The sequence below is a fragment of the Grus americana genome, chromosome 4 (genome assembly GCF_028858705.1).
Source record: "Grus americana isolate bGruAme1 chromosome 4, bGruAme1.mat, whole genome shotgun sequence".
Taxonomy (NCBI): Eukaryota; Metazoa; Chordata; class Aves; order Gruiformes; family Gruidae; genus Grus; species Grus americana.
Window position 1 is genome coordinate 67,582,252 of NC_072855.1, and position 12,191 is coordinate 67,594,442.

Consider the following 12,191-nt stretch of genomic DNA (forward strand, 5'->3'; position numbering starts at 1 on the left):
GAACCAGGTTCATCAGCACCAAGACAGGGGTGAGACCTTTCAATGCCAGCTATGCCCTTTTACCTCCTCCCGCCACTTCAGCCTGAAACTCCATATGCGTTGCCATCAACATTTCCTCAGGACAGAATCCAAAGTGAAGGAGGAAATAACAGAAACTGAGGTGAAGGGGTCACCACAGCTAAATAGTGACTCCTGCCCGGGACCACAGAGGGAAGGAGGTGGACCTGACCTTACGGGATCAGCATCTGTATCTAAAACACCTGATGTAACTGGGCAACCTAGTGGAGGTATTCCACCTTTACTAGTGAAGGAAGAGCCCAAAGATGACAATGGCATCTCAGCTGCACCTTTTGCTCTTAGTACTGTTGACAGAGCCCCCAACAACACAAAGCTGAAAGATTCCTCTGACTTTGTGGCTAATACAGCATCAGCACTATTCAGCCAAGACATCTCTGTCAAGATGGCGTCAGATTTTCTTATGAAGCTGTCAGGTAATCGAGCAGCAAGCAGCAGCATCAGCTGCTCCTTTATGGGCTAAGAAACACTTTGCCTTGGGTTTGCTAAGTCATGGAATTGCAGGAAGAAAAACATTACAACTTCTTAACTTATAATTTATTATTTCTTCTTATAAGGAGAGGTGCGTGATGGAGGGAAGAGGGGAAACAGAGGGAGAAGAGAGGGATTTTGCTGTTTAATTGCTGGGATTGGGAGTGAGAACTTTTCATCCAGGCTTTCATATGCATTGACAGTTACCTTGGCAAATCTCATTTGGTGTGTTTTTCAGGCATGCTAAATACCAGTAGTTCCGGGTTTGAAATCACTGAGGGTCACAAGTGCCCAGCATGTTAGAAAATTCAGCTCTGAAGTTCTCTACCTTTACCCATCTGTTAAATAGGACCAATAAAGTATTGGTCACCTTCCTTTCAGAGTAGTATTTGATGTCTAACTAGTAAGTATGTGTGAAGTATGAATGGTACTGCATTTCTTGATAATTAACTCTTAAAAAAAGGTACTCCTAGACAGTCATGAACAGCTTTTAAATTTTTTTTACTATTTTAATTGAAATCCATATCTATGCAAAGCGTGTGTTTATTGTGTTTTCTTTCACTGTCAGATTATTGCTGTAAGAATGATATTCATATGCGAGACAAGTGGAGGATGTGTTTAGGGTGAATCTATTATATTTTATGTGCTCTTTTATTGATTTGACTGAACACTTCAGAATTGTGGACATGCTGGAGGGATGTTCTATACTAAATATTTTCAAAATTGGCCTTTAATTTTTAAAGAGAAAGAAGTCAGGAAAAACGTCACTGAAGAAACTTCTGTTTCACAAGGAGACAGCCGTCCCTATGGCAAGTTTTAGACTTTGGAGATAGAAGATACCTTTTTCAATAGAGAGTAATTGGTCACCCTTTTTCTTTAAATGGAATGTAAGATTTGCATTTTAGCAAATTTTATTGTTAGGCAAACTAAAGAATTAGCTCTGTCCTAATGCCATTGCCTTGGTGAAACCACAGCCATTTATTTTGGAAAGGCTTGCTGTCCTCATCTGCCCAGATCTTTATACCTCTGGGATCGCAGTTCTGCGGGGAAATTAGTAGAATGGGTAAACACAAGAAACCAAGCCTGAGGCTTCATGAAGAAAGAATGGAAAAGAGCTGAGGACAAGCAGGAGGTGAAATGGGCTAGCACAAATGGTTTGCTGTGTGGGTTGGAAGACGCCACAGAAACCTCCCCTTTAAAAGAAAAAAAGTGTTGATATAATTTATTGTTATGACCAACAAAAAATGAGCGAGGATGAGTCTGTTTTGATTTGCTTGTACATTTTTTTTACTTGTACATTTTTTTAATTGTGTTTCAGATTTGGGCTTTACATGAAAACCAATTTTTTTGGTTGTCTGACAGCTGTCCCATATATGTTGTCGTTCTGATGTCTATCTTAAATTTGGGTTGCCGTACACTAAGTGGCTTTACGCATCACCAGTACTGACCTGTAGTAGTAGTGCTCATGATGGCTGCATGTAGCAAGACTGAGAGCAAAAAGCAGGAGAGGGGGGAAAAGCCTGAAAGCTGAGAAAACATACAACATTTTGATGTGTTGTTTTTTATGTAGCAGTTGATGGGGAGCTGTTTGCAGTTTGGCAGACGGTCATGTTTTCAATGTCTGATCTATTGGCATTAGAAAAAGGATACAAATGTACATTATTCATGCAAAAGGCCTATGCAGTTATTTTATGGTGACTTACTAAAGGTCTTGAAACCTGACTTGTATGCACTGTTACCTAGCAACATGTTATAAAGTCACTGGGGGAGTGAGATGTATCTGTAATTTTGTATGTGTGCATATTTGGATGAAAATGTACTGCCAGTCACCAAGCTTACTACACAAGAAGAGCAATGTTAAAAGGAAAGGAATTTCTTTTCTCCTGAGATTTATATTGTGTTATATACATTTAGCTCATGCTTTCCTCCATACAGTGTTCATAAATTTAGAGTAGAAGTAATTCTCTTGTAGCAAGTTGGCTAAGTATTAGCTGCATTTTTTTGACTGCTCGCTGTGCTGAACCAAGCTCCTTTGAGTAATTTCTTTATTATGACACTCTCTTGTTAGGCCGATCAGAACTTCAATTATTGGCCCTACCTTTTCAATGATATAAATCTTTTGACATCTCGAATTGTATATGCCAATTGTAACAGCCAACACAGATTTGTTGAGACCAAATTATGTCAAAATAATCTAATTTTCTTCTCTGACAGGCCTTGTGGCTAGGAAAGAAGCAGTAGATAGATATATAGACTTTTAGAATTTGGCGTTTATTCTTATTGAATATTGATGGTTTAAATGAACATTTATTTTTGCTTGCCAGTTTGTTTTTTTCCTCCTCTTCTTGGTTGGTGTTGGTTTGTATGCTTCCAGTTTCATGGGAGGCCTCGGAGCCTGTTGGTTCTCATTTCTGTGTGGTTTTGGCCTCTTCTTTTTCCGAGTGCATGACTCAGGAGTGATTGTCTCCCTTCAGACCTACTAGTTGCAGTTTCCAGAAGTTTAACTGGTGCACCTAGGGTGGAAGATGGTACAAAATTGGTGTTTATTAACTATTATGAATTTTAAAATTGAATCTTAATAAGCATGTATATAATCTTGATTCTCAGTATTATTTCTGATTGTGCAATGCAGTACCTTTCTTGTCTAGATGAAGTGGATATCAGATGGTTGGAAAACAGTACGTTGAAAGTAGTTCACAGTCAGAAGAGTCGCAGTCAGGAGAGATCTGTAAAAAATGTGCAACTGTTTGTTGAACAGTTGTACAAATACAAAACGAGGAACAACTAGCTAGGTAACAATTCTGTGGGAAGGGAACAGGAGTTAATAATGTCATACTGGTGCTAAAAAGGCAGTTGTACTGGGATGTATACAGAGAGAAACAGCCTCAAAGAAGTGGGAAACAGTCCTGCTCTTCTTAGTCTTGCTCTTCTTAGTCCAAGGTTTTGGCACTATAGTTTATGAAGAGTGCAGACTGTTGGAAAAACTTCGAAGGAGAGAAGCAGAAATGAGTGGAGGTTTAGAAAACATGTCCAGTGAGGATGGATAAAACGGAGTGAAGTTGTGAAGCCTATAGAGAAGAGTAAGGAGAGTCATTAATAAGCCTTTAATGCATTAAAAAGTTTGTCACGGGGAGAAGGAAATAATCTGTTGGCGATTCACCATAATTAGGACAATAAATAACAGGTTTATATTGCTGTAGGGTTTAAGTTGGCATTAGGAAAATCTTTCCAAAAGTTGTAGTTAAACCTCTATGATAGTTTGGCTGGAGAGATTGTGGCATCTCTGCCACTGGAGAGTTTTAAAATCAGATTAGATAACTACCTGTCAGCTGTGGTTGATCACATATTAGGCAGTAGGATGGACTAGATCTGTGTATCTCAGTCAGTGAACCATAGGACATCGGAAGCAGTTGCAAGAAATTTCAGCTGAACAAAACCAAGCAGCAAGCTGTAGAGAAGCAAAGTGGGAAAAAAAAAATTACAGCTGTTCAAAGTTAGACCTGATTTCGTATGGGACAGAAATGAATTGTGATGACACTGCTCAAAATGGCCCCTGAATTTTTTTCAGACAGGCTTAGGGGAGCTTTAGATTTAAAGAGGTTGAGAAATGTTGGTGTGGGTGATCTTTTAAGATCCCTTCAGCCCTAATTCTGTGCCCTTGCTTGCTAGAAAGATTTTTAATTACATGTTTTATGAAATAAGGCATAACACAGATCACCAAATGTAAATCTAAAAATAAGAACAAATCTTGACATTTTCTCCAGATTCCATTCTCTAGATCCTAGTTTAAGGTAGGAAATGTTTTTAAATTCACAAGAAATTTAAAAGGGTTCTCTGAAATTTTATTTACATTTGGAGAGGGTTATTGTTTGTAAAGACAATTAGCAGATGACTCAACATATAAACAGAAGAATATTTAAGCACAGGCATGTTTTTACCTTCAAATCTTACCCCTTATTTCAGTAGGACTGTTCGTATGCTTTAAGTTGCCCGAGTACTTTGCTGGATCAGTGCTTTGCCAGAATGTTTCCTTCCACCAGTCCATTAATTCCACATTGAAACTTTGTTACTGCATTCATATCTTAATTTGCAGAGTATTTGCTTTTCCTGTTTCAAAAGTTTCAGTGGCAGACATTGTACAACACATCTCCTTAAATACTGATGTCCTTCCACCCCCTTCTAAGGCTTGTTTTCTTTTGTAATAAGAAACAGCTTTCACAGTGATCCAAATTACAATGGCTGGTGTACGCTAGTGAAGTTATTACTGTGCCTGTGTTATGTGCTGCAGTTACTTTTCATAACATTCGAAAATAAATGAATCCCATCAAAATGAATGGGATTCTTGCACTATTGATCTCAAAGGAATTCTATGTGGAAACAGTAATTGTAAAGCATACTTCATTGCTGGCCTCTCTCCCACACCTCTCTGTGTTCACCAAGTACATTACTCTAGAAAGCATGTCTCTTCATCTTGTGACGGTAGATATTATCAAGTGTGCCCTGCTTCTGCAGTTCTTTTATGTTCCCCCAGTTACTCGCATGGAAAAACTTTAAAATAGAGAGGAGGAAGGAGAGATAACATGCCGAGGGTTTGGGGCTGGCAATGTTAAACTATGCTTTCTCCCATTTAAGTTATATCTGCTGTCACTATCGTATGAGGAGTCAAATTTTTATTTTGGAAAATAATGCCACTATGGGATTTTGGTGACTGTCCAAAGTACTTGGAGTTTGCATTCACGTTTTATTAGCTGATTCCATTAATGGAATAATGAAATAGTAAATCATCAGACAGCTACATACAAAATATTAGTAGATAAGCTAAGTAATCACTTCAATTATTTGGTCTGTTTGCCTCTTGAAAATTACTGCATTCTTTAAAGGTAACACAAGCAATTTGAAAAGTCTTTAGCATTTGCCATCAACAGTACTGAACTGACTGGCTCAAACTCTTTAAACAGCTATTTTTAATAAAATAAAAGCATGTCCAATTAAATTGTCATAATTGATGTATTTGTGTAGCAAGTTCCAAAGAAAAGACCATACTGCCTATATTTAGGATTCACAGTTTATGCCAGAATGTAAAATTTCAATTAGAATATGTAAGTGTACAGGACTGGCAATTATTGAGCCATATCCTTAATTTAAAAATACTGTGAATTCCATAATGCTGCTGTCAGTGTAAATACCCCTGATGTCATCAAGATCTCTCTTTGAAGTGTCTCTCCAGATTCACATTTTCGTAAGTTTTATATAGACTTTTAATTTGAAATAAAACTGAAAAGGGGCAATAGCATGGCAAATTAAAACTTGGGCAAAGAAAAGCTTGTACTAATCTTTGCCACTGATATATCACCACCCTTATAAGCTGTTTTCAGCAATTGCTAGTCTTACATCCACAATTTCCTGACATCCTTAAAATCATACCCGTCATGTTTTACATCTTGAAGGAATACGTAGAATTTAGTGAGATAAAGCAGAGTAGACTCTGTTCTAATTCAGTGATTTAAAATGCAGGAAAACAAACTGCTTTTTTGTGTACTGAGCCCAACACAACTTAAAAGAAGACATGAATATGGTTCTGGACCAGCTCTGTGCTTACAATTTAGTTTTAGTGTCTATGCAAGCTCTTATACTTGGAGTATAAGACTAGACTATACTAATGGCTCTTTTACGTCCCTGATTTTACCATTACACTGGGCAGAAGTCCTAGCTCGTGAGCCTTTCTGTCACAGCTATCCAAAATGGGAATTGAAGACATTGTTAGTTCAATCATCTCTGATTGTTTGGTTTGGGTTTTGTTTTCTTAAACAAATATAAAGGTCAGTCTGGTAGGGTTTCTGTCCTTCTCTGTCTCTGCTGCTTTGTAGAGAGAAGAAATTTCCATACTGCAAACAATTCTTTCCTATTAGCAACAGATTTCCCTTTGCTCCTTTCACTATCCTCCCCCTCTTTTCTCCAGCTTCCTCAGAATGCTACCTGGTTTATTCTACTGTTATGTTGATTTTTACCTGGAAATCAGAAGATGGTCTTGGCAGATATTACAACCTTCTTTAGCAGTTGGGACTTTGGCTGCATAAAAGACATCTTGGGGTGTGGGAGGATGTGTGGTCCTACAGGTGCATCAGCAATTTCCCTGATTCCTCCATTCCACTTGGACTAGAACACTGTGAAATTTTGAGGGGACGGTAGCAGGCCTGGTCATTCTCCAGTTCTGTGTCTCATTTTGCTTGATTACAGCTCCTTACATGCAAAGCAGCTTTAGAGAAGATCAAGATGGTTAGCTGGCCTATTCTTAACCTCTGCTTACACATTTTTTAACATACTTAACAAGATGGTTTGGAAGACCTCATATTTTAAGTGGTCTTTGGAAGCCTGGGGGTGGCAAGTCTTGGCATCATCATAGTTGTCATGGTTGTCTATTCTGCTGTTCCGCTGCTTTGATAAAAAGAAATGGTTTAATTCTGAGCGCCCTTGAGTCATAAGTAACTTTTTCATTGATAGTTCCCATCCTCTTCCTTGGAGGCCTATAGGTTAGTTTATTTGGCTGAGGGCAAAGTAGAGGGCTCTAAAAATGAGATGTAATTGAGTTAGCACTCCCAGGAGGGTTTCGGAAACATGAGGTGCTCTCGGACAGATTAATACTCCAGGGCAGAAGGCACTAAAAATAAATGAGAGACCAGCTAGACTGTCCTGCCAGAAGAACGGTATTTCTCCTTTTGGGCCACTTACAGTGTAGACAGCCTCTATGTTTAAGAAGTTGAACATAATTTATCAGCCCAATTGGATTTTAGTCTGGAGATTCTCCAACAGGTTCCAATTGCATAGATTTTTCTTGCAAAGCAATTAACTTACCGGAGGCTTCTTCTGCAGTGTTTGTACCCCTTGCTCGGTTCTTGAATGTCATCAAATATAAGCCATGGTCTCCTTGCAGAATGCCAACACAAATTACTAGAGTGAAAATAGAAGAAGACTCAAGTCATACCCTTTGTTGACCACAGCTGCCTTCAGGATGATGATGCCCAGTCTTGGGGAAATGTGTCTTCCAAATACCATGGAACTGATCTGTCAAAGGTCTTGTTTGTTTTTTTAACAACTTACCACCTGGAATGGAAGGCTCCCTGTGTCATTCAGATGCTCTAGCTCCAGTAGGACCTGGATAAAACACTGCCCTTTCTTCCTCAGGTAGAAGTTGTGCCATGGTTCTCTTGCCATAGTGTCTCTGAGGAGAATCACAAAGGGAGGTTTTCCTGCAAGATCTCAAGGAGACCAGTTCAATTTGCAGTGCCTTTTGGGATGTGTCCTCATTTTCCCCTTTGCCATCAGCCATGACTGGCCTGCTCGCTCTCATCTTTGTAGCTGTAGTCAGGCATCTCTTGTAAAATAATATGATGGTGCAGCGACGTACTGTGGTGTTTTCACCACAGTTTCTTTTGACCCGGACTCTGTAGATGCTTTTTCTCGTGGTCTCTTTTGTAGCAGCATTTTTGTTGTGGATTCTTTTTTATTTCTCATGTTCTTTGTTCAGACAGATGGAATGGTGACCAACACCTTGCTGATTGTGACTTGTGACATTGAGCTTAGCTTGAAGTAATCAGTCCATTTTTCCTCTTTCAATTAAAAACATTTTGAGCATTTAGAAATCCTCATAAGTGGACCGATGCTGTTAGCAGCTTCTATCAGAGCGTCTCAGATTTGTGGCAGATGCCCAAAGCTTTTCTTGTGGCATTTGGCAGTTTGAGGAAAGTGTTATAACTTTCATCATCTACTTTTGCCAAATAGATCAAATGATTCCAGTTGCCAGGAAGATAAAAATCAACAGCCTGGAATCTTCTTTGATCTGTTTTTTTCTGGATATGGAATGGAACAAATGGAGAATTATCAACTCTGCTTGAGACTGCTGCCTGTTGGTTGCATTTGCTGGGTGGTTGGTTTTTTCTACTCACTGCATATTTCAAAATTAAATTGCTGGGGTTTTGGATTCAATCTGCAGGCAACACATCCTTCAGTCTGTTCTCATTGCAGTTCAGAATGAATGTAAATTAAATACAAATTAAGTATATGCATGTGTATCTATTTTTGTATGTAGATAGAAGACGTTATTCCTTCTGGGTAGTAATAATTTTGTACTTCAAATATACTTTAATAGACTTCAACATAATCTTTTTAATCCTTGTCTAGTTCTAATTTTTAAAAGATTCCTCAATCATAGTTTGTTTTTTTTTTTTTAAACTGATCTCAGTCAACTTTTATTTCCCTTATTTGCAATGTTTTTACTTCTATCTGTTTATTGTTCTCCCTAATATGACTAGTGGATGTATCATAGTTACTATTTCCCATGTGTTAGCAATTTTGCCTATAATTGTGGATCCAAGATGGGACAGAGGCAAGAGTGGTAGAGATTTTTGTTGGCTTTTTTTGGTTTTGGATGGGTTTTTTTCCCCCTCTAGTTTTAATGTATGGATCTGATAGACTGGACAACCTCCCCCTTTTTTTATTTGTCTTTCTATTTAGGCTTCATTTACATTGGAATCTGCTTTAATATATTTCAAGAAAGAGTAAAAGCCCCATTAATTGAAGTAATTGGGTTGAAACTGACCTAATAGTTCTCTGATTTTTATTGTTTTTGTTTTCTGGGGAAAGAAAAATAAATATCCCTTCTATTTTTGTGATTTGTCTACAATTAAAATGTTTGACTTTGGGAAGTGTGGTCAGTTCAAGGAATGTGTTGTGAGTTAATTAAAGAAATAAAACCCTTCTTCTTTCCTTATTCATTAATTCTATCTTCTGTCCAAAGCAAAAGCAGCTAGAATAGGCAGAACCAGCAACATAGGTAAGAACAATAGTCCGGGTTTCTTTTCCCCTTCATGCAATACTGCCAAATGCACATCTTCAGGACTTACTCTGGATTGTGGGCCCCTGACCATGTTTTGTATTTGTCATAGGTGATGTCTTGTAGACACACAGGGACAAACTGAGTATACAGATCTCATAAAGAGCTTGTTTAGATTATGACTGATGTGCTGGTAGATTTGTTGTCAACATAGTTTTAGCATTGTTGGGGCTGGGTGGCGGCTCAGAAGTGTGAGGGAACAGTGGCTTACAGCAGGATGTGCAGTCACAGTAGGAGAGCTAATGTATGGGGTAGGGAAGGAAGGGGAAAGTGAGACACAGGAAAGGAGCGAAACTTGATGGATGATCTTGTGGTAAGGGAATCCGTGAGGCATCTGCATACTATAGCACCTGACTGAAAAAAGTTCCTAGTTTAAGGCTGTGATATTATATGAATTCTGTTACAGTGATTCCAGTTGTGTATGGATGTTTTTACATTGTTCTTAACCTGGCTTATAATGGACCATGGTGTATGGTTGCAAACTTACACTGATCTATGTATGTGAGTTTAATGTATCGCCTCTGTATTTTAAGTGGTAAAAGTATATGCTGACCTGGTCTATAGTGCTGCTTCTGCCTGGTTCATTTTTTGCCCTGGTTCATGAGCAGAAACATAGCTGGCTTCACAGGTTAATGATTGTTCTTAGTGGGTTATCTTTATCTCTTCACTCAGACTCATGTTTCCTTTATTTTCTGGGACAATTTGAATTAATACCTTCTTGAAATGAATAAATTCAGAAGATTTTTTTTTTTCCAGGTTCTCTGAATGTTCAGGCAGAATGCTCTCTATCAGTTGCACTCAGCTCCTGGTGGAGGTATTTTTCATATCAGTAGCAGCTAGACTGGCATGTTTTAAAAGAGAAGGAATGCAGAAGGTAGCGTGGCACAGAAGGTTTGGGTTGGTTTTTTGGTGGGTTTCGGTTTTTTGTTTGGGGTTTTTGGGGTTTTTTTTGTGACCATTCATCACCCCAGGTCAAATCCCAAAATAGACTGAGCCTGGATAGTGAAGATAGATGGATTTTTTTTTTTTTTTTTTTTTGTAAGTACCTTGGTAAAGTTAAGATTGGTTTGAGAGCCTTAACCTGTATTTTGATGAATTAAAGCATGCTTTAATGTTTCATATTTCTGCTTTTGCTCTTTTTTTTCTTTTATTAAGGAAAAAGCTATTCCTAATACTGTGAAATGTGCTCATAGGTCATATTAAAAATTACACATATAAGGTAATTTAATTTCTGAAGTAGTGAATAGCACCAGTGTGTGTCTACATGCTGCTTATGTGTACATTGGTTAGACCACTTGTTTTAATCTTGTTCTTTGGTAATGGCTTGCCAACCAATAAGAAAGGAGAAAAATCAAGCAACCCTGGAATACAAACTGAAAAGATACGTGTTGTCTTACAGGGTAATGTAGTAGCTTTAAAAGTAATAATAATAATAATTAAAAAAACCCATACACAAAGAAAACCACAAAATGGTTTGTGGACTGTGTGAAAATGAACAAAGCTCAAAGTAGCAAACAGAAGTGTATATTTGCAATAAAGATGGCAATTGTACCCCATATTTTAGGGTTGAGGTCTCTGGGAGATGGTGAGCACTTTACAGTGGGATGCAGGAATGCAGATTCTCTGGGAGTCAGATTTTGGGGGAACTGCTGAGAAGGGGAGTATCTGAGAATATAAGTGAGGAAAGTGAGGAGCCAGAGGAGAAAGTAGACCAAGGGCTTAAGCAGGTGAATGTTGCCAGATTTTGTTGGATTAATTTGACCTGTTAGTACCTGCCCTTTCAGTTGGATATTACCATCCCTGTAATGTGCCAGTTCCTCGGCTTTTTCTGTTCATGTAATGGGTTTGTAAAACAAATGGCTCTCTACAGCAGGCAATGCACGTTGGCTTCTAATGCCCTGCTGCGGCCCGCGAAAGAGGTGGTGGGGTACATCCTTCTTATGTGGTCCAAGTGAGATTTGACAGAGCTCATCTGCAAGAGTCATAAGGGTAGACAGGGGATTGTCATGTGGAAGAAGGAAAATATGTAGGAGAGGTAGTGAGGTAAGTGGTGAGAGAGCTTAGAAAGATAACAGAATGGGGACGATGCTCTGTCTTTCATATTTGTGGAGTCAGAGGTTGAGAGAGGTGAGAAAAATGTAAACTCATCAAAGTTTGGGGTACTGAACAAGTCATCTGTGTGTTACTGGGAATTTAAAGTGAAATTTTGATCAAGAAAAAGCCACTAAGAGGGAAGTATCTCTTAATGGTCAAGCATAAAGAATTGTAAGAGCAGCTGCTGAAAAATAGTGTAGCCTCCTGTTTGTCATGCAGTCTGCCTGTTAATTTATATTGCTTGGGTTTGGAAATACTGTTTAAGAGGTGTTCTTGGTTTTATCCCTTCAACCAAACAGTGCAAAGGATCTACTGCTGTCAAGGGGTATCGGAAAGACTGTTAAAGAACAACATTGTTTGGTGTGTAGATTTTAAGCAGCCCCAAGATCTCTGTACCGTTCTCTGAGGCTGTGCAGCTGCTTACATGGAATTATTTTAAATTTGCTCTTTCTTTTTTATGGATGGAGAACCTGGAACAGTGCTCTAACAGCATTTTCCAGTGCAGAGCTGAAAATTCCTATTTTCTTTCTTAACAAATACCAATTTTTAGAACCTAAGAATTTGCTGTTCTTTTCCCTTTTACTCCTTGCTTAGGTTTCCTGTCTTTCTGCTCCTCATCTCTTGCCTGTTTCCCATGCTCTAAGAACTCAATATGTAGTAC

General features: G+C 38.5%; 1 protein-coding gene across 3 annotated transcripts in view; it reads left to right on the top strand.

Annotated features, from left to right (window-relative positions):
• The window catches only part of ZNF827 (zinc finger protein 827), a 134,371-nt gene that overhangs the window by 68,607 nt on the left and 53,573 nt on the right, over positions 1–12,191 (top strand). For all 3 annotated transcript variants that reach the window (XR_008577075.1, XM_054825146.1, XM_054825147.1), the window contains one exon: positions 8–491. Coding sequence is in view for 2 of the 3 variants with exons in the window: in XM_054825146.1 (XP_054681121.1) it covers positions 8–491 (484 nt within the window). In the remaining variant the exon portion in view is untranslated. The remainder of the gene's footprint in view (positions 1–7; positions 492–12,191) is intronic.